General features: G+C 47.1%; 1 protein-coding gene across 2 annotated transcripts in view; it reads right to left on the bottom strand.

Moving 5' to 3' along the window:
* Positions 1 to 21,300, bottom strand: part of XAB2 (XPA binding protein 2) — a 200,784-nt gene that overhangs the window by 37,984 nt on the left and 141,500 nt on the right. For both annotated transcript variants that reach the window (XM_069230363.1, XM_069230364.1), the window contains exons 15-16: positions 21,084 to 21,206; positions 20,683 to 20,854 (exon numbers count right to left, since the gene is read on the bottom strand). In XM_069230363.1, the coding sequence (XP_069086464.1) occupies positions 20,683 to 20,854; positions 21,084 to 21,206 (295 nt within the window). The remainder of the gene's footprint in view (positions 1 to 20,682; positions 20,855 to 21,083; positions 21,207 to 21,300) is intronic.

Here is a 21,300-nt window from a genome sequence, read left to right as displayed (position 1 = left end):
TACCAGTCTTCCAGGGTTTTCCAGTCAGCCTGTGCTGCTGCAGTCCTTCAGACAGGTTTCTGCCCTCCTGATGCTTGATCAGCTCAGGCAGGGGAAGGCATAATGAAAATGTCACTTACCCAGTGTACATCTGTTCGTGGCATCAGTCGCTGAGATTCACATGGTCTGCATAGCTCGCCATCTGGTGTTGGGTCGGAGTGTTACAAGTTGTTTTTCTTCGAAGAAGTGTTTTCGAGTCACTGGACCGAGTGACTCCTCCTTCTGTGCTCATTGCGCATGGGCGTCGACTCCATCTTCGATTGTTTCCCCCGCAGAGGGTGAGGTAGGAGTTGTACTATAGTAATAGTGCCCGCGCAATGAAATGTGTAAGTATGTACCTATTAAAGGTTTAAATAATATATATACAAATGTACAAAATTGAAGGTAACTTCTGAACTGCTACAGGCTTCCGGGGATGTGGGTGGGCCCATGTGAATCTCAGCGACTGATGCCATGAACAGATGTACACTGGGTAAGTGACATTTTCAGTTCGATGGCATCTGTCGCTGTAGATACACATGGTCTGCATAGACTAGTAAGCAGTTATTTCCCCATAAGCGGTGGTTTAGCCTGTAGGAGTAGAAGTTGTCTGAAATAGAGTTCTTAATACAGCTTGACCTACTGCAGCTTGTTGTGCGGATAGCACATCTATACAGTAGTGTTTGGTGAATGTGTGAGGCGTAGACCATGTGGCTGCCTTACATATTTCATGCATTGGGATGTTTCCTAAAAAGGCCATTGAAGCACCTTTTTTCCTTGTTGAATGTGCCCTGGGAGTAATGGGCAGTTGTCTTTTTGCTTTAAGGTAGCAGATTTGGATGCATTTAACAATCCATCTGGCTATACCTTGTTTTGATATTGGGTTACCTGCATGAGGTTTTTGGAATGCAATAAATAGCTGTTTAGTCTTTCTGATGTTCTTTGTTCTGTCAATGTAGTACATTAATGCTCTTTTGACATCTAATGTATGTAGTGCTCTTTCAGCCACAGAATCTGGCTGTGGGAAAAAAACTGGTAGTTCTACCGTTTGATTTAGATGGAACGGTGAAATAACTTTTGGTAAAAATTTTGGATTAGGTCGTAGGACGACCTTATTTTTATGTATTTGTATAAAAGGTTCCTGTGTTGTGAACGCTTGAATTTCACTTACTCTTCTCAGAGATGTAATGGCGATGAGAAAGGCAACTTTCCAGGTTAGGAATTGTATTCCGCAAGAGTGCATGGGTTCGAAAGGTGGGCCCATGAGTCTTGTTAGGACCACGTTTAGGTTCCATGAAGGAACAGGTGGTGTTCTTGGTGGTATAATTCTTTTAAGACCTTCTATGAATGCTTTGATGACTGGTATCCTATACAAGGAAGTTGAATAGGTAGTCTGCAGGTATGCAGATATTGCTGCAAGGTGTATTTTAATAGAAGAGAAGGCTAGCTTTGCTTTTTGTAAATGGAGCAAGTAATTTACTATATGTTTTGGAGTTGCGTCTAGTGGTTGTATCTGATTATGATGGCAGTAACAAACAAATCTTTTCCACTTACTTGCGTAGCAGTGTCTAGTGGATGGCCTTCTGGCCTGCTTTATGACCTCCATACACTCTTGGCTAAGTTGTAAGTGTCCGAATTCTAGGATCTCAGGAGCCAGATTGCTAGATTCAGCGATGCTGGATCTGGGTGTCTGATCTGTTGGTTGTGTTGCGTTAACAGATCTGGTTTGTTCGGCAGTTTGATGTGGGGTACTACAGAAAGATCTAGCAGTGTTGTGTACCAGGGTTGTCTTGCCCACGTTGGTGCTATTAAAATGAGTTTGAGTTTGTTTTGACTCAATTTGTTTACTAGATAAGGGAGGAGAGGGAGAGGAGGAAAAGCGTAAGCAAATATTCCTGACCAGTTCATCCATAGGGCATTGCCTTGGGATTGCTTGTGTGGGTATCTGGACGCGAAGTTTTGGCATTTTGCGTTCTCTTTTGTTGCAAATAAGTCTATTTGAGGTGTTCCCCAGAGTGTGAAGTAGGTGTTCAGAATTTGTGGGTGGATTTCCCATTCGTGGACTTGCTGGTGATTTCGAGAGAGATTGTCTGCCAGTTGATTCTGGATCCCTGGAATAAACTGTGCTATGAGGCGAATTTGATGGTGGATTGCCCACTTCCATATGTTTTGAGCTAATAAGCTTAACTGCGTTGAATGTGTTCCTCCTTGTTTGTTTAGATAATACATCGTTGTCATGTTGTCTGTTTTGACAAGGATGTATTTGTGGGTTATGATTGGTTGGAAAGCTTTTAGTGCTTGAAAAACTGCTAATAATTCTAGATGATTTATATGCAGTTTTGTTTGATGTATGTTCCATTGTCCTCTTATGTTGTGTTGATTGAGATGTGCTCCCCACCCTGTCATGGAAGCATCTTTGTTATTACGTACTGTGGCACTGGGTCTTGGAAAGGCCGCCCTTTGTTTAAATTTATACTGTTCCACCAAAGAAGCGAGAGGTAAGTTTGGCGGTCTATTAACACCAGATCTAGAAGGTGACCCTGTGCTTGAGACCACTGTGAGGCTAGGCACTGTTGTAAGGGCCTCATGTGCAGTCTTGCGTTTGGGACAATGGCTATGCATGAGGACATCATGCCTAGGAGCTGTAGTATTGTTCTTGCTTGTATTGTTTGATTTGGAGACATGTGTTGAATGACTCTGTTGAAATTGTGAATTCTTTGTGGAGTTAGCGTTGCTACTCCTTTTGTCGTGTCTATTATGGCTCCTAGATATTGCTGTACTTTGCTTGGCTGAATGTTGGATTTTGCAAAGTTGACGGTGAACCCTAGTTTGTAGAGGGTTTGTATGACTTGATTTGTGTGGTTTGAGCATTGTGTGAGCGAACTGGTTTTGATTAGCCAGTCGTCTAGATACGGGAATACATGTATTTGCTGCCTTCTGATGTGTGCAGCGACTACTGCTAGGCATTTTGTGAATACCCTTGGAGCGGTTGTTAAACCGAAAGGCAATACTTTGAATTGGTAATGTATTCCTTTGAATACAAACCTTAGATATTTTCTGTGTGATTGATGTATTGGTATATGGAAATATGCGTCTTTGAGGTCTAGGGTTGTCATGTAGTTGTGTTTTTTGAGCAATGGTAACACTTCTTGTAGTGTGACCATGTGAAAGTGGTCTGATTTGATGAATGTGTTTACTACTCTGAGGTCTAGAATTGGTCTCAGTGTTTTGTCCTTTTTTGGTATCAAGAAGTACAGTGAATAAACTCCTGTGTTTATTTGTGTGCTTGGTACTAATTCTATTGCATTTTTTTGCAGTAGTGCTTGAACTTCTATCTCTAGAAGCTGTGAATGGTGTTTTGATAAATTTTGTGATTTTGGTGGTATGTCTGGAGAGAATTGCAGGAATTCTATGCAATAACCATGTTGGATAATTGCTAGGACCCATGTGTCTGTAGTTATTTCCTCCCATGCTTCGTAATATTGACCTATCCTTCCTCCCACTGGTGTTGTGTGGGGGGGGGGGGGTGAGTGACGTGTGAGTCACTGCTTGTTGGTAGTGGTTTTGGGGCTTTGAAATCTTCCTCTATTCCTAGGGAATTGCCCTCCTCTATACTGGCCCCGAAAGCCTCCCCTGTACTGTCCCTGGTAGGTGGACGGTGCGGACTGTGAGGTACTGGCTTGTGTGGCCTGACCCCGAAACCCTCCTCTAAAAGGTGTTTTGCGGAAGGTGGTATAAGATCCTCTGCTCTGCGGGGAGTAGAGTGCGCCCATGGCCTTGGCAGTGTCAGTGTCCTTTTTGAGCTTTTCTATGGCTGTGTCGACCTCCGGACCGAACAGAAGTTTTTCATTTACTGGCATGTTAAGTACTGCCTGCTGAATTTCTGGCTTGAATCCAGACGTTCTGAGCCATGCGTGCCTACGGATGGTAACCGACGTATTAATGGTCCTTGCGGCTGTGTCTGCTGCATCCATAGAGGAGCGTATTTGATTGTTGGAAATGTTTTGACCCTCTTTAACAACCTGTTTTGCTCTTTTTTGTAGATCTTTTGGGAGATGTTCAATGAGATGCTGCATCTCATCCCAGTGGGCTCTGTCGTATCGCGCTAGCAGCGCTTGTGAGTTTGCGATGCGCCACTGGTTTGCTGCCTGGACAGCGACCCTCTTCCCGGCTGCATCGAACTTTCTGCTTTCTTTATCTGGGGGAGGTGCATCCCCAGAAGTGTGTGAATTTGCCCGTTTTCTGGCAGCCCCTACCACCACAGAATCTGGTGGCAGCTGAGAGGTGATGAATACAGGGTCCGTAGGAGGCGCCTTATACTTTTTGTCCACTCTAGGCGTTACTGCCCTACTTTTAACTGGCTCCTTGAAGATCTCCTTTGCATGGCGTAGCATGCCTGGGAGCATAGGCAGGCTTTGGTAGGAGCTGTGGGTGGAGGCGGAGGGTGTTAAATAAAAAGTCATCCTCTACTTGTTCAGAGTGTAGTTCCACATTATGGAACTGAGCTGCTCTAGCCACCACTTGTGAATAGGCTGTGCTGTCCTCAGGTGGTGATGGCCTAGTTGGGTATGTGTCTGGGCTGTTATCAGACACTGGTGCATCGTACAAGTCCCACGCGTCTTGATCTTGGTCGTCGTGGCTCATGGCGGTGTGAGCTGGCGAATGTGACGGGGTGTAAGTTGGCGAAGCCGGAGTTACAGGTGGAGGCGAGGGAGGAGGTGTTACCGTCTTTGCTGTTTGTTGCTGAGGAGCCTCTCGTGCTACAAACTGAAGTGTTCTCTTTCTTTTGACAGGTGGAAGGGTACTGATCTTCCCTGTCCCCTGCTGAATAAAGATACGCTTTTGCGTGTGATCCACTTCAGTGGATTGCAGTTCCTGTTCGAATCTGTGTCTTTTCATTTGTGAAGACATAGAAAGTTCTTCAGTATAGGAGCCTGAAACTGGGTCTGTTGGTGCTTTTTTCGGCTCCGAAAACCCTGTTGTTTGTTTTTTCGGCTCCGAGGTAACCTTCCTCTTCTTTTGTGCCGAAAAATCTTGGCCTCTATGGTCTTCGGCGCCACTGTCTCGGCGTCGATCCGTGTCGACACCGAACTCTCGGTGTCGATGCTTCTCTTTAGCACTCTCTCGGTCCCGAGGAGGCTGCGTGCCGGTGTCTCGACCGGAGTCGGACGATCTCGACACTGAATGGGCCTTTTTCGGTGCCGATTGTTGGTCACCGTGAATTTGGGTTGAGCCATGGCCGGTTGGCAGTGGCGTCCCCTGGGCCTCTTTGCCTTTTTTAATTTCTGATCTCGACGTCTTACTCACAGTTTTTGTATTGTCGAGTTCGTCGGAGTCTGAATCCTGGATGGAAAAGGATTCCTCCTGTTCCTCTTCTGTCTCGAACTGTCGATGCTCCTTTGGCGTGGACGCCATCTGCAGTCTTCTTGCTCGACGGTCGCGCAGAGTTTTTCGGGACCGGAACGCCCGACAGGCCTCACAGGATTCTTCGCTGTGCTCGGGTGACAGGCACAGGTTACAGACCGAGTGTTGGTCCGTATAGGGATATTTGTTGTGGCATTCAGGGCAGAATCGAAACGGGGTCCGTTCCATCGGCGTTGTTCTCGACGCGGTCGGGCCGACTAGGCCCCGACGGTGTGCCGAAATCTACCCCGAAGGGCACCGAAGCGCTTCGATGTTCAATGCGTTGTCGTATGTGTTTATCTCGAACCGGATCGCAACGATACCGTCGAAAATCTTCCGTTTTCAGCTATCTTTCCGTTCCGAAACTCGGAGCGACAGGAACACGTCCGAACCCGATGGCGGAAAGAAAACAATCGAAGATGGAGTCGACGCCCATGCGCAATGAGCACAGAAGGAGGAGTCACTCGGTCCAGTGACTCGAAAACACTTCTTCGAAGAAAAACAACTTGTAACACTCCGACCCAACACCAGATGGCGAGCTATGCAGACCATGTGTATCTACAGCGACAGATGCCATCGAACCTAATGATTTCCTGTGGGGAAGGGAGGCAACGCCCTCACCCTTGGAAATAGGTGTTGCAAGGCTTGGGAGGGGTAGTTGTGAATAAACCAGTTTGCACCAGCTCAGGGACACCAGGTCCTTGATCTGGCGCAAAACTGCCCATCACCACGCCAGGGGTGGTGCTCAGAGCTCCTGCAGGTGGCCACTCGATTCTGCCATCTTGAAACCAAGACGGGTAGAGGCCCTTGGGAGCCTTGGAGTGGCCAGGTCAAGCAGGTGACGTCAGAGACCCCTCTTGATAGGTGGTCACTGTGCTAGGTGACCAAACCCCTTTTTAGGTCTATTTAGAGACTCACTTGCGGGTGGGTCCCAGATTTGACGTGCAGGACTCCACCAGGAGTCATCTGCATCATTTACTTCTACTTCTGGCCACTGGAACTGCAACTGGACACTTTAGGAACCAACAAGACTGCAACTCCTGAGACAACCTCGTCTTGCAACATTGTTTCTCTGGCTATTTCCAGCAACTGCAACATTACTCTGGCTGTGCATCCTACGGGGTCAGCAAGACTTCAATTGCACCAAGAAGCAAGAGGGAATCTCTGCTGAAGTGAAGGAGTCACTCTCCTGCATCTGCAGGCAATCAGCAAAGACCTCCGGCTGAGTGGATCTGCTCTCCTCTGGAACTGCGTGGATCCTGCATCACAGGTGGTGGTCCGGAGTAGTCCACTTGATGCTCTCTGCCCGCTGTTGAACTTGGGAGGTGGTGAGCCCTTGCCTCTCCTTGCAGGACAGTACCCCTGTGCACTGAGACTCTTGCAGCAACCCATGCTTGTTTTCTCCTGCTCCAAGGGATCTTCAGGCTCCGAGTAGCCCTGGTCCCCAGCACTTCATCCTTCCAAGGACAGTCTCCTCTCTGTTGCTCCAGCGACTCCTCTCCTGGTGTGCTGATTGGGCCTCACTACAACTTACTGTAGGAAGTTGGCTCTCTATATACTATTTCAAAGTAAGAAATAGTGTGCACAGAGTACAAGGGTTCCCCTTAGAGGTAAGATAGTGGCACAAAGAGATAATTCTAATGCTCTATTTTGTGGTAGTGTGGTCGAGCAGTAGGCTTATCAGAGGGTACCACCAAACACACTCTTCGTTTCAATGGTGGAACCCTGTAAATTTAAACAAAGGGCAGCCATTTCAAGATCCAGTGCCTCATGCCATTATTACAACAGACGCTTCCATGATTGGGTGGGGAGCACACCTCAACAATCACAATATACAAGGTCAATGGGACAATCAGCAAAAACAAGTGCACATAAATCACTTAGAACTACTAGCGGTCTCCCTAGCACTAAAAGCTTTTCAACCCCTTCTAGTCCACAAACACATTCTGGTCAAAACAGACACTATGACAACAATGTACTATCTAAACAAACGGGGGGGGGACACTTGTCACAACTATGCCTCCTAGCACAACAAAAATTGGCATTGGGCAATTCACAACAACATTCGCCAGATAGCGCAATATATACCAGGCACCATTTAAAAAAAAAAAAAAAAAAAAAAAAAGCTGACCTGGAGATCCTCTCCAACTATCGCCCCATCTCCCTCCTCCCTTTTCCCGCCAAGGTTGCCGAGAAGTTAGTCAACACCCGCCTATCCCACTTCCTCGAAGCAAACAACACTCTTGACCCCTCACAATCCAGGTTCCGCAAGAACCACAGCACGGAAACTGCCCTCATTGCATGCACTGACGACATCAGGACCAAAGTCTACAAAGGCGAGACCGTCACACTCATCCTCCTAGACCTCTCTGCAGCCTTTGACACCGTCTGCCACCACACACTCCGCACACGCCTCCACAACATAGGAATTCGCCACAAAGCCTTAGACTGGCTCACCTCCTTCCTCACCGACCGGACCCAGAGAGTCCACCTCCCACCTTTCCACTCCACCACTTCCAAGATCATCTGCGGAGTCCCCCAAGGGTCCTCCCTCAGCCCCACACTCTCCAACCTCTACATGATCCCCCTAGCCAACATCCTCCGAGCACACAGAATCACTATCCTCTCCTACGCAGATGACATCCAACTCATCCTCTCCCTCACCCGCAACCGCACCACCGCCAAAACCAACCTACACACTGCTCTCCTTGACACCGCCAACTGGATGACTACTAACCACCTCAAGCTTAACTCCAACAAAACCGAGATCATTATCTTCGGCCCCAAAAAAAAACACATGGGACGACTCCTGGTGGCCCACCGCCCTAGGCCCCGCATCCACCCCTGCAAACAACGCACGCAACCTCTGCCTCATCCTAGACCCCTCCCTCTCCATGACACAGCAAATCAATGCCCTAACCTCCTCCTGCTTCCACACACTCCGCACCCTAAAAAAAAAAAATGGCAAAAAGAGATAATTCTAATGCTCTATTTTGTGGTAGTGTGGTCGAGCAGTAGGCTTATCAGAGGGTAGTGTTAAGCATTTGTTGTACACACACAGGCAATAAATGAGGAACACACACTCAAAGACAAATTCCAGGCCAATAGGTTTTTATATAGAAAAATATATTTTCTTAGTTTATTTTAAGAACCACAGGTTCAAGATTTACAAACAATACTTTAAATGAAAGGTATTTCACTCAGGTATTCTAGGAACGTGGAATTATCACAATAGCATGTACAGTTTTGGCAAAAATGGCAATAAGCTATTTTAAAAGTGGACACAGTGCAAAGATCAACAGTTCCTGGGGGAGATAAGTAAATGTTAAATTCACAGGTAAGTAAAACACTTACAGGGTTCAAAGTTGGGTCCAAGGTAGCCCACCGTTGGGGGTTCAAGGCAACCCCAAAGTTACCACACCAGCAGCTCAGGGCCGGTCAGGTGCAGAGGTCAAAGTGGTGCCCAAAACACATAAGCTTCAATGGAAATAGGGGTGCCCCGGTTCCAGTCTGCCAGCAGGTAAGTACCCGCGACTTCGGAGGGCAGACCAGGGTGGTTTTGTAGGGCACTGGGGGGGGACACAAGCAGGCACAGAAAGTACACCCTCAGCGGCACAGGGTCGGCCGGGCGCAGAGTGCAAACAGGCCTCGGGTTTTCAATAGGAATCAATGGGGAGACCCGGGGGTCTCTTCAACAATGCAGGCAGGCACAAGGGGGGCTCCTTGGGGTAGCCACCACCTGGGCTAGGCAGAGGGTCGCTCCTGCACTGGAGTTCGGTTCCTTCAGGTCCTGGGGGCTGCGGGTGCAGTGTGGTTTCCAGGCGTCGGGTCCCTTGTTACAGGCAGTCGCGGTCAGGGGGAGCCTCTGGATTTCCTCTGCAGGCGTCGCTGTGGGTGCTCAGAGGGGGTCAACTCTGGCTACTCACAGGCTCGCAGTCGCCGGGGAGTCCTCCCTGTAGTGTTAGTTTTCCGCATGTCGAGCCAGGGGCGTCAGGTGCAGAGTGGAAAGTCTCACGCTTCCGGTGGGAAACGTGTGGTCTTTGAAAGTTGCTTCTTTGTTTCCAAAAGTTGCAGTTTCTTGAACAGTGCCGCTGTTCTCGGGAGCTTCTTGTTCCTTTAGATACAGGGTAGTCCTCTGAGGCTTCAGAGGTCGCTGGACCCTGTTGGATGCGTCGCTGTTGCAGTTTTCTTCGAAGTAGGGAGACAGGCCGGTGGGGCTGGGGCCAAATCAGTTGTTGTCTCCGTCTTCACTGCAGTGCTTCAGGTCAGCAGTCCTTCTTCTTCTTTTTCTTTAGGTTGCAGGAATCTATCTTCCTCGGTTCTGGGAGCCCCTAAATACTCAATCATTGTGCATTTATTGTGCTGAGAAGTTTGATACCAAACTTCACAGTTTTCAGTGTAGCCATTATGGTGCTGTGGAGTTCGTGTTGGACAGACTCCCAGGCCATATACTCTTATGGCTACCCTGCACTTACAATGTCTAAGGTTTTGCTTAGACACTGTAGGGGCATAGTGCTCATGCACCTATGCCCTCACCTGTGGTATAGTGCACCCTGCCTTAGGGCTGTAAGGCCTGCTAGAGGGGTGACTTATCTATGCCATAGACAGTGTGAGGTTGGCATGGCACTCTAAGGGGAGTGCCATGTCGGCGTAGTCATTTTCTCCCCACCAGCACACACAAGCTGGCAAGCAGGGTGTATGTGCTGAGTGAGGGTTCCCCAGGGTGGCATAAGACATGCTGCAGCCCTTAGAGACCTTCCCTGGCATCAGGGCCCTTGGTACCAGGGGTACCAGTTACAAGGGACTTACCTGGGTGCCAGGGTTGTGCCAATTGTGGAGACAAAGGTACAGTTTAGGAAAAGAACACTGGTGCTGGGGCCTGGTTAGCAGGCCTCAGCACACTTTCAAATCATAACTTGGCATCAGCAAAGGCAAAAAGTCAGGGGGTAACCATGCCAAGGAGGCATTTCCTTACACAACCCCCCCCCCCCCTCAACGAAAGAGGATGAGACTAACCTTTCCCAAGAGAGTCTTCATTTTCTAAGTGGAAGAACCTGGAAAGGCCATCTGCATTGACATGGGCAGTCCCAGGTCTGTGTTCCACTATAAAGGCCATTCCCTGTAGGGAGATGGACCACCTCAACAGTTTTGGATTTTCACCTTTTATTTGCATGAGCCATCTGAGTGGTTTGTGGTCAGTTTGACCTACAAAATGAGTACCAAAGAGGTATCGTCTCAGCTTCTTCAGGGGCCAAACCACAGCAAAGGCCTCCCTCTCAATGGCACTCCAACGCTGCTCCCTGGGGAGTAACCTCCTGCTAATGAAAGCAACAGGCTGGTCAAGGCCATCATCATTTGTTTGGGACAGAACTGCCCCTATCCCATGTTCAGAGGCATCAGTCTGCACAATGAACTGCTTGGAGTAATCTGGAGCTTTGAGAACTGGTGCTGTGCACATAGCTTGTTTCAGGGTGTCAAAGGCCTGTTGGCTTTCTATAGTCCAGTTTACCTTCTTAGGCATTTTCTTAGTGGTAAGATCTGTGAGGGGTGTCACTATGGATCCGTATCCCTTCACAAACCTCCTGTAGTACCCAGTCAAGCCAAGGAATGCCCTGACTTGAGTCTGGGTTTTTGGAGCTACCCAGTCCAGAATAGTCTGGATCTTGGGTTGGAGTGGTTGAACTTGGCCTCCACCTACAAGGTGTCCCAAGTAAACCATAGTACCCAGCCCTATCTGGCATTTGGATGCCTTGATAGAGAGGCCTGCTGCTTGCAGGGCCTGCAAAACCTTCTTCAGGTGGACCAGGTGATCCTGCCAGCTGGAGCTAAAACAGCAATATCATCAAGATAAGCTGCACTAAAGGACTCCAAGCCAGCAAGGACTTGATTCACCAACCTTTGGAAGGTGGCAGGGGCATTCTTTAAGCCAAAGGGCATTACAGTAAACTGATAGTGCCCATCAGATGTAGAGAATGCTGTCTTTTCTTTTTCTCCTGGTGCCATTTTTATTTGCCAGTACCCTGCTGTCAAGTCAAAGGTACTCAAGTATTTGGCAGCACCCAATTTATCAATTAACTCATCTGCCCTTGGAATGGGATGGGCATCTGTCTTGGTGACAGAATTAAGTCCTCTGTAGTCCACACAAAACCTCATCTCTCTCTTGCCATCTAGTGCTCAATGACTCCCAATTCCAGCATCTTGTGGACTTCCACTTTGATGCTTTCCTTAACTTGGTCAGACTGTCTCAAAAAATGTGTTTTTGACAGGCATGCTGTCTCCTGTGTCCACATCATGGGTACACAGGTGTGTCTGACCAGGGGTTAGGGAAAAGAGGTCAGCAAACTGTTGTAGGACTTTCCTGCAGTCAGCTTGCTGTTGGCCAGAGAGGGTGTCTGAATAGATCACTCCATCTACTGAGCCATCTTTAGGGTCAGTGGAGAGGAGATCAGGTAGAGGTTCACTCTCAGCTTCCTGGTCCTCATCTGTAACCATTAACATGTTTACATCTGCCCTGTCATGAGTGTTTGAGGCGGTTCACATGGATCACCCTTTTGGGGGTCCTGCTAGTGCCTAGGTCTACCAGGTAGGTGACGGACTCTTTTTCTCTAGCACTGGGTAAGGGCCGCTCCATCTGTCCTGAAGTGCCCTGGGAGCCACAGGCTCCAGAACCCAGACTTTCTGCCCTGGCTGAAATTCAACCATAGCAGCCTTTTGGTCAAACCACGTCTTCTGGAGTTGTTGGCTGCCTCAAGGTTTTTACTTGCCTTTTCCATGTACTCTCCCATCCTGGAACGTAGGCCTAGTACATAGTCCACTATATCTTGCTTAGGCTCATGGAGTGATCTCTCCCAGCCTTTTTTCACAAGAGCTAGTGGTCCCCTTACAGGATGGCCAAACAGAAGTTCAAAGGGGGAAAACCCTACTCCCTTCTGAGGCACCTCTCTGTAGGCGAAAAGCAGAAATGGCAAGAGGACATCCTATCTCCTTTTGAGCTTTTCAGGGAGCCCCATGATCATGCCCTTCAATGTCTTGTTAAATCTTTCCACAAGACCATTGGTTTGGGGATGGTATGGTGTGGTGAATTTTTAAGTCACCCCACACTCATTCCACATATACTTCAGGTATGCTGACATGAAGTTGGTACCTCTGTCAGACACCACCTCCTTAGGAAATCCCACTCTGGTAAAGATACCAATGAGAGGTCCACTACTGCCCCTGCAGTAGCCAAAGCAAAGGGGAATTGCTTCAGGGTACCTAGTAGCATGATCCACTTCTACTAGGATATACTGATTCCCTGAGGCTTTGGGAGGTTCAGGTGGGCCCACTATGTTCACTCCCACTCTTTCAAAGGGGCCCCCCACCACTGGAAGTGGAATGAGGGGGGCCTTTGGGTGGCCACCTGTCTTACCACTGGCTTGAAAGGTGGCACAGGAGGCACAAAACTCCTTCACTTTCTGGGACATGTTGGGCCAATAGAAATGGTTGACTAACCTCTCCCAAGTCTTGGTTTGTCCCAAATGCCCAGCAAGTGGAATATCATGGGCTAAGGTCAGGATAAAATCCCTAAACTCCTGAGGCACTACCACTCTCCTAGTGGCACCAGGTTTGGGATCTCTTGCCTCAGAGTAAAGGAGTCCATCTTCCCAATAGACCCTATGTGTTCCACTGATTTTTCCTTTGGTTTCCTCAGCAGCTTGCTGCCTGAGGCCTTCAGGAGAGGGACAGGTTTCTTGCCCCTTACACAGCTGTTCCCTTGTGGGTCCCCCTGGGCCTAAGAGTTCAACCTGATAAGGTTCCAACTCCATGGGCTCAGTTCCCCCAGAGGGCAGAACTTCTTCCTGGGAAGAGAGGTTATTTTTCTTTGGGTGTGTTGAAGCTGGTTCCCCAGTCTTCTTTCCTTTTCTCTTGGAGGGTTGTGCCATTATTCCAGGCTCCAATACCTCTTTTTCACCCTGAGCCTTGCACTGTGCCCTTGTCTTGACACACTCCATTTCAGGGATACCCAGCAAGCATGGCTGGATGGGTTTTGAGTTCTACCTCAGCCCATGCCGAGGACTCCAGGTCATTTCCAAGCAAACAGTCTACTGGGATAGCAGAGAAGACTACCACCTGTTTCAGGCCAGTGACCCCTCCCCATTCTAAAGTTACCATAGCCATGGGATGTACTTTAGTCTGATTGTCAGCGTTGGTGACTGGATAAGTTTGTCCAGTCAGGTATTGTCCTGGGGAAACCAGTTTGTCTGTCACCATTGTGACACTGACACCTGTATCCCTCAGGGCTTCTACACTAGTCCCATTAATTGAGAGTTGCTGCCTGTATTTTTGCATATTAGGGGTCCGGGCAGCCAGTGGGGCTAAGTCCACCCCACCCTCAGAAACTAATGTAGCTTCAGTGTCAACCCTGATTTGCTCTGGGCACACTGTTGATCCCACATGGAGACTGGCTATTCCAGTGCTAACTGGAGTAGTAGTAGAAGTGGAACCTTTCTTGGGACAGGCCTTGTCTCCAGTTTGGTGTCCCTGCTGATTACAGCTACGACACCAGCCTTTTCGGGATCAACGTTTTTACCCTTGTACCCAAAATTGGTTTGTGGAGAGGCTTTGGACCCTCCCTCCTGAGTAGGTTTTTGAGGCCCTGTAGAAGACCCTTTACTTTTACCCTTGGATGTCTCAACACCTTTTCCCTGGGGAGTCTTTGTGACCCCTTTCTTTTGGTCACCCCCTGTGGAAGTCTTGGTCAACCTAGTCTTGACCCAATGGTCTGCCTTCTTTCCCAATTCTTGGGGAGAAATTGGACCAAGGTCTACCAGATGCTGATGCAGTTTATAATTGAAACAATTACTTAAAAGGTGTTCTTTCATAAACAGATTGTACAGCCCACCATAATCATTTACACCACTGCCATTAATTCAACCATCCAGTTGTTATATATGGAAAATGTCACTTACCCAGTGTACATCTGTTCGTGGCATTAGTCGCTGCAGATTCACATGCTGTGCACATCCCGGCATCTGGTGTTGAGCTCGGAGTGTTACAAGTTGTTTTTCTTCGAAGAAGTCTTTTCGAGTCACGAGACCGAGGGACTCCTCCCATTTCGACTCCATTGCGCATGGGCGTCGACTCCATCTTAGATTGTTTTCCCCGCAGAGGGTGAGGTAGGAGTTGTGTATGCTAGTAATAGTGCCCATGCAATGGAGTGAATAAGTATGTACATAATGAAGTTTAAAGTAATATATTTACAAATTTACAAATGTTCAAGATCAACTTCTAAACGGCTACAAGCTCCTGGGGAGGCGGGTGGGCGCATGTGAATCTGCAGCGACTAATGCCACGAACAGATGTACACTGGGTAAGTGACATTTTCCGTTCGATGGCATGTGTAGCTGCAGATACACATGCTGTGCATAGACTAGTAAGCAGTTATCTCCCCAAAAGCGGTGGTTCAGCCTGTAGGAGTTGAAGTTGTTTGAAATAATGTTCGTAGTACAGCTTGACCTACTGTGGCCTGTTGTGCAGTTAACACATCTACACAGTAGTGTTTGGTAAATGTATGAGGCGTAGACCATGTTGCTGCCTTACATATTTCGTTCATTGGAATATTTCCTAGAACGGCCATGGTAGCACCTTTCTTTCTGGTTGAGTGTGCCTTTGGTGTAATAGGCAGCTCTCTCTTTGCTTTAAGATAGCAGGTTTGAATACACTTAACTATCCATCTAGCAATGCCTTGTTTAGAAATTGGATTCCCTGTATGAGGTTTTTGGAAAGCAATAAATAGTTGTTTTGTTTTTCGAATTAGTTTTGTTCTGTCAATGTAGTACATTAGCGCTCTTTTGATGTCTAATGTATGCAGTGCTCTTCCAGCTACAGAATCTGGCTGTGGGAAGAACACTGGTAATTCTACCGTTTGATTCAAGTGGAACGGTGAGATCACTTTTGGTAAAAAATGTGGATTTGTCTGTAGAACTACTTTATGCTTGTGTATTTGAATAAATGGTTCTTGTATGGTAAATGCTTGAATTTCACTCACTCTTCTTAGAGATGTGATGGCAATCAAAAATGCAACTTTCCATGTTAAGTATTGCATTTCACAAGAGTGCATGGGCTCAAAAGGTGGACCCATGAGTCGTGTTAAGACAATGTTGAGGTTCCATGAAGGAACTGGTGGAGTTCTTGGTGGTATAATTCTCTTTAGGCCTTCCATAAATGCTTTTATGACTGGTATCCTAAATAATGAAGTTGTGTGCGTAATTTGCAGGTAAGCTGAAATTGCGGTAAGATGTATCTTTATTGAAGAGAAAGCTAGCTTTGACTTTTGCAATTGTAGTAAGTATCCTACTATATCTTTGGCAGATGCGTGTAAGGGTTGAATTTGATTATTATGGCAGTAATAAACAAATCTTTTCCACTTATTTGCATAGCAGTGTCTAGTGGTAGGTTTCCTAGCTTGTCTTATGACCTCCATACATTCTTGTGTGAGGTCTAAGTGTCCGAATTCTAGGATTTCAGGAGCCAAATTGCTAGATTCAGCAATGCTGGATTTGGATGTCTGATCTGTTGTTTGTGTTGTGTTAACAGATCTGGTCTGTTTGGTAGTTTGACATGAGGTACTACTGAGAGGTCTAGTAGTGTTGTGTACCAAGTTTGTCTTGCCCATGTCGGTGCTATTAGTATGAGTTTGAGTTTGTTTTGACTCAATTTGTTTACTAGATATGGAAGGAGTGGGAGAGGGGGAAAAGCGTAAGCAAATATCCCTGACCAACTCATCCATAACGCATTGCCCTGAGACTGATGTTGTGGGTACCTGGATGCGAAGTTTCGGCATTTTGCGTTTTCCTTTGTTGCAAATAGATCTATTTGTTGTGTTCCCCAACTCTGGAAGTAAGTGTTCAGTATTTGGGGGTGAATCTCCCATTCATGGATCTGTTGGTGATCCCGAGAGAGATTGTCTGCTAACTGATTCTGAATTCCTGGAATAAATTGTGCTATTAGGCGAATGTGGTTGTGAATCGCCCAATGCCATATTCTCTGTGCCAGGAGACACAACTGTGTTGAGTGTGTCCCTCCCTGTTTGTTTAGGTAATACATCGTTGTCATGTTGTCTGTTTTGACAAGAATGCGTTTGTGGCTTATTATGGGTTGAAATGCTTTCAGCGCTAGAAATACTGCCAATAGTTCTAAGTGATTTATGTGAAACTGTTTTTGCTGACTGTCTCATTGTCCTTGGATGCTGTGTTGATTGAGGTGTGCTCCCCACCCTATCATGGAGGCATCTGTCGTTATTACATATTGTGGCACTGGGTCTTGGAAAGGCCGCCCTTGGTTTAAATTTATACTGTTCCACCATTGAAGCGAGGTGTATGTTTGGCGGTCTACCAACACCAGATCTAGAAGTTGACCCTGTGCTTGTGACCATTGTGATGCTAGGCACTGTTGTAAGGGCCGCATGTGCAATCTTGCGTTTGGGACAATGGCTATGCATGAGGACATCATGCCTAGGAGTTTCATCACTATTTTGACTTGTATTTTTTGTTTTGGATATATGGCCTGTATTACATTGTGAAATGCCTGAACCCTTTGTGGACTTGGAGTGGCAATCCCTTTTGCTGTGTTGATTGTCGCCCCTAAGTATTGCTGTGTTTGACACGCCAGGTGTGACTTTGTGTAGTTGATTGAGAAACCTAGTTTGTGGAGGGTTTCTATGACATACTTTGTGTGTTGTGAACACCGTTCTAGCGTGTTGGTTTTGATTAACCAATCGTCTAGGTACGGGAACATATGTATTTGCTGCCTTCTGATATGTGCAGCTACGACTGCCAGGCACTTTGTAAAAACTCTTGGCGCAGTTGTTATTCCGAATGGCAACACCTTGAATTGGTAATGTACCCCTTGGAATACAAACCTTAAGTACTTTCTGTGTGAAGGATGTATCGGTATATGGAAATATGCATCCTTTAGGTCTAGTGTTGTCATGTAGTCTTGTTGTTTGAGCAGTGGGATTACGTCCTGTAATGTCACCATGTGAAAGTGATCTGATTTGATGTAGGTATTTAATGTTCTGAGATCTAATATAGGTCTCAGACTCTTGTCTTTTTTGGGTATGAGAAAGTACAGAGAGTAAACTCCTGTTCCTTTCTGTTGGTTTGGTACTAATTCTATTGCTTCTTTCTGTAGCAATGCCTGAACTTCTAGTCCTAGAAGATCTATATGTTGTTTTGACATATTGTGTGTTTTCGGTGGGACGTTTGGAGGGAATTTGAGAAATTCTATGCAATAACCATGCTGGATAATTGCCAGTACCCAATTGTCTGTTGTTATCTCCCCCCAATGTTTGTAAAGTTTGCTTAGTCTCCCCCCCACAGGTGTTATGTGTTGGGGATGTGTGACTTGGAAGTCACTGCTTGTTTTGAGGAGTTTTGGGGCTTTGGAACTTCCCTCTACTTTTTGGGAACTGTCCCCCTTTATATTGTCCCCGAAAACTTCCCCGCAGATATTGACTCTGATAAGTGGGCCTTGTTTGTGAGGTTGTGGGTTCTGTGCTTTGCCCTCGAAACTGTGTTTTTCGAAATGTGCCTCAGCTCTGTGGGGAGTAGAGTGCGCCCATGGCTTTGGCCGTATCAGTGTCTTTCTTAAGTTTTTCGATAGCAGTGTCCACCTCCGGCCCAAACAACTGCTGTCCGTTAAATGGCATATTCAGCACAGCTTGCTGTATTTCTGGTTTAAATCCTGATGTACGCAGCCATGCAGGACTCCTTATTGTCACTGCTGTGTTGACAGTTCTAGCAGCTGTGTCTGCTGCATCCATTGCTGACCGTATCTGATTGTTGGAGATACTCTGTCCTTCTACTACTTGCTGTGCTCTCTTCTGGAACTCTTTGGGCAAATGTTCTATAAAGTGTTTCGTCCCAATGAGCCCTATCGTATCTGGCCAACAAAGCCTGTGAGTTTGCAATACGCCACTGGTTTGCTGCCTGTGCCGCCACCCTTTTGCCTGCTGCGTCGAATTTTCGACTTTCTTTATCTGGAGGTGGTGCATCTCCTGAAGTATGTGAGTTCGCTCTCTTGTGAGCTGCCCCTACTACAACTGAGTCCGGTGTTAGCTGTTGTGTGATGTACATGGGGTCTGTTGGTGGCGGTTTATATTTTTTCTCCACTCTTAGAGTAATGGCCCTTCCCTTTACAGGCTCCTCAAACAATTGTTTGGAGTGTTTTAGCATTCCGGGTAGCATGGGAAGACTCTGGTACTGGCTGTGTGTGGACGACAATGTATTAAATAGAAAGTCTTCTTCAATGGGCTCTGCATGCAGGCTGACATTATGAAATGCCGCTGCTCTCAACACCACATGTTCGTAGGCTGTACTATCTTCTGGTGGCGACGGTCTAGCTGGATAACAGTCAGGACTATTATCTGACACTGGCGCATCATAAAGGTCCCACGCGTCGGTCATCTTGACTCATCCCTGTATGAGTCGGGGATTGCATCATAGGTGGAGTGGCTACCGGTGATGTTTGCGGCAATCGTTGTGGAGACGGTGGCGGGGTTACTTGTTTAGCCACCTTTGCCTGTGGCTGCTTGTCTTTCTCCTGGAAGGCAAGTTTGCGTTTCATTCTAATAGGAGGGAGAGTGCTGATCTTCCCTGTTTCTTTTTGGATGTGGAGCCTTCTTTGGGTGTAGTCTGGCTCCATTGTCTCCAATTCCTGTCCAAATCTATGTATTTTCATTTGTGAGGACAGTCCTTGTTCCTCTGTGTAGGAACTTGATTTCGGTTCCGAGGCCGGATGTTTCGGTATCGAAACCTTTTTGGCTACTTTTTTCGGTTCTGACGAAACCTTTTTTATTTTCGGCGTCATTGTTTCTCTTTGCCAATTCATTTTGGTGCCGCTGTCTCTGTGCCGAACTTGCTCGGAGCCGCAATCTCGGGCCCGAGATTGCTGAGTGGCGGTATCTCGACCGGAGTCGGATGACTTCGACACAAGCGTGCCCTTTTTCGGTGCCGATGATCGGTCACCTATTTTTCGGGTTAAGCCATGGCCTGTTGGCGGTGGCGTCCCCTGGGCTTTTGTGCTCTTCTCGTGAGTTTTATGTCTCGACGTCTTACTCACGGTTTTCGGCGTTTCTTCGGGATCGATCTCATCCGAGTCCGATTCCTGGATGGAGAAGGTTTCTTCTTCCTCCTCGAAACACCCTTGTCCTGTCGGCGCCGACGCCATTTGCTGTCTTCTCGCTCTTCGGTCTCTTAGTGTCTTCCTGGACCGAAACGCTCGACAGGCTTCACAAGTATCTTCCTTGTGTTCTGGCGACAAACACAAGTTACAGACCAGATGCTGATCTGTATATGGATACCTGTTATGGCATTTTGGGCGGAAGCGGAATGGGGTCCATTCCATCAGCCTTGAAGAGACACGTGGCCGGGCCGACCAGGCCCCGACGGGGGATTGAAAAAACCCCGAAGGGCCACCGGAGCTCTTCAAAAGTCGGTGTCGATCTGTTGTAACTAACCTGATACCGAACACAAACAATACCGACGATTTTTCCGAGATTCTAACTAACTTTCCGACCCGAAACACGGAGCGAAAAGGAACACGTCCGAACCCGATGGCGGAAAAAAAACAATCTAAGATGGAGTCGACGCCCATGCGCAATGGAGCCGAAATGGGAGGAGTCCCTCGATCTCGTGACTCGAAAAGACTTCTTCGAAGAAAAACAACTTGTAACACTCCGAGCCCAACACCAGATGGCGGGATGTGCACAGCATGTGTATCTGCAGCTACACATGCCATCGAACATATATATACAGATTCCATTTTCTTACAATGGCCTAAACTAAAAACCCTCTTACCTCACGGTGTTAAGCTTTTTGATTCTAAAAAATAACTGCTAAATGCCAGTCATCCAATCAGGTTTAGAGGTAATGAAATGTTAACCTTTTACAAACTGACTGGTTCAAAACGAACATAAGACAAGTAGAAAAATGTGTCAAAGCTCCTTGTCTACTACTAAACTGCGCACAAGAGATTTGTTCAGCCTCACACCAGGCAATACTCTGTGTCTGTCACAGGGCACAAGGAGGCCTAGTTAATGCGCAAGTCATACTGAGACTGTATTATTTAAAAGACTGGAACATGTATTACACAGCCTCAAACGGCTTTGGGATTTGGAACAGACGATAATGAGCACATATCCTGTCAATTAACCTTTGGCTTAGCTGGTAAAGCTTACAACACATCAGGGAGGCTCACAATTCCCTGTGAAAAGCCACTCACCTGTCCCAGGAGTGGTGCCGGAGATCTTCAGCATCTGTGAGGCCATGAAGTTGACCTGGGTGTTATAGGTTGCTTGCACACTGCGTTTGAGCCTCAGCATCTCACGTATAGTATCTTCATTCCCGTGACGGATTTCAAAGTCCTTCCACGTCTGCCAGAAGGATGCAGTTAGCTGAAAGAGAGTATTTAAGCAGTCAGACCATCCACCGACTCTCAGTTGACTGAAAGAGTGGAACAAAGGCTTTTAATAAGTACATAACGCTTGTTAACATTATCTTTACAAAGGAGGGCGAACGTGATAATGGTTTAGGGGGATAAACTATAGAGAAGCCACTGCTACAGCACCAGATTAAACTGTGTGATCTGTATGCAGTTTACTAACAAATTGCATGATGTCTTACTCGTGGGTCGCATATCTGTGAGCAATATGAGTAAATTGCTCTGGCCCTGTCGATCTCGCCAAGTTTACACTCCATGTCAGCAAAGCGTAGACAAATCTCCCGGGAATGCTCATCTGACAGAACCTGCAAGAAAATGAAATTGTCAGAGGAAGGGCAACCCCTGGACCGAGCACAATTCAAGCATCATGGTTTGCACAATAAGTTACCTATCTATGAT

Source organism: Pleurodeles waltl, chromosome 4_2, assembly GCF_031143425.1.
Source record: "Pleurodeles waltl isolate 20211129_DDA chromosome 4_2, aPleWal1.hap1.20221129, whole genome shotgun sequence".
Classification (NCBI taxonomy): Eukaryota; Metazoa; Chordata; class Amphibia; order Caudata; family Salamandridae; genus Pleurodeles; species Pleurodeles waltl.
This window is presented reverse-complemented; position numbering and strand designations above follow the sequence as displayed.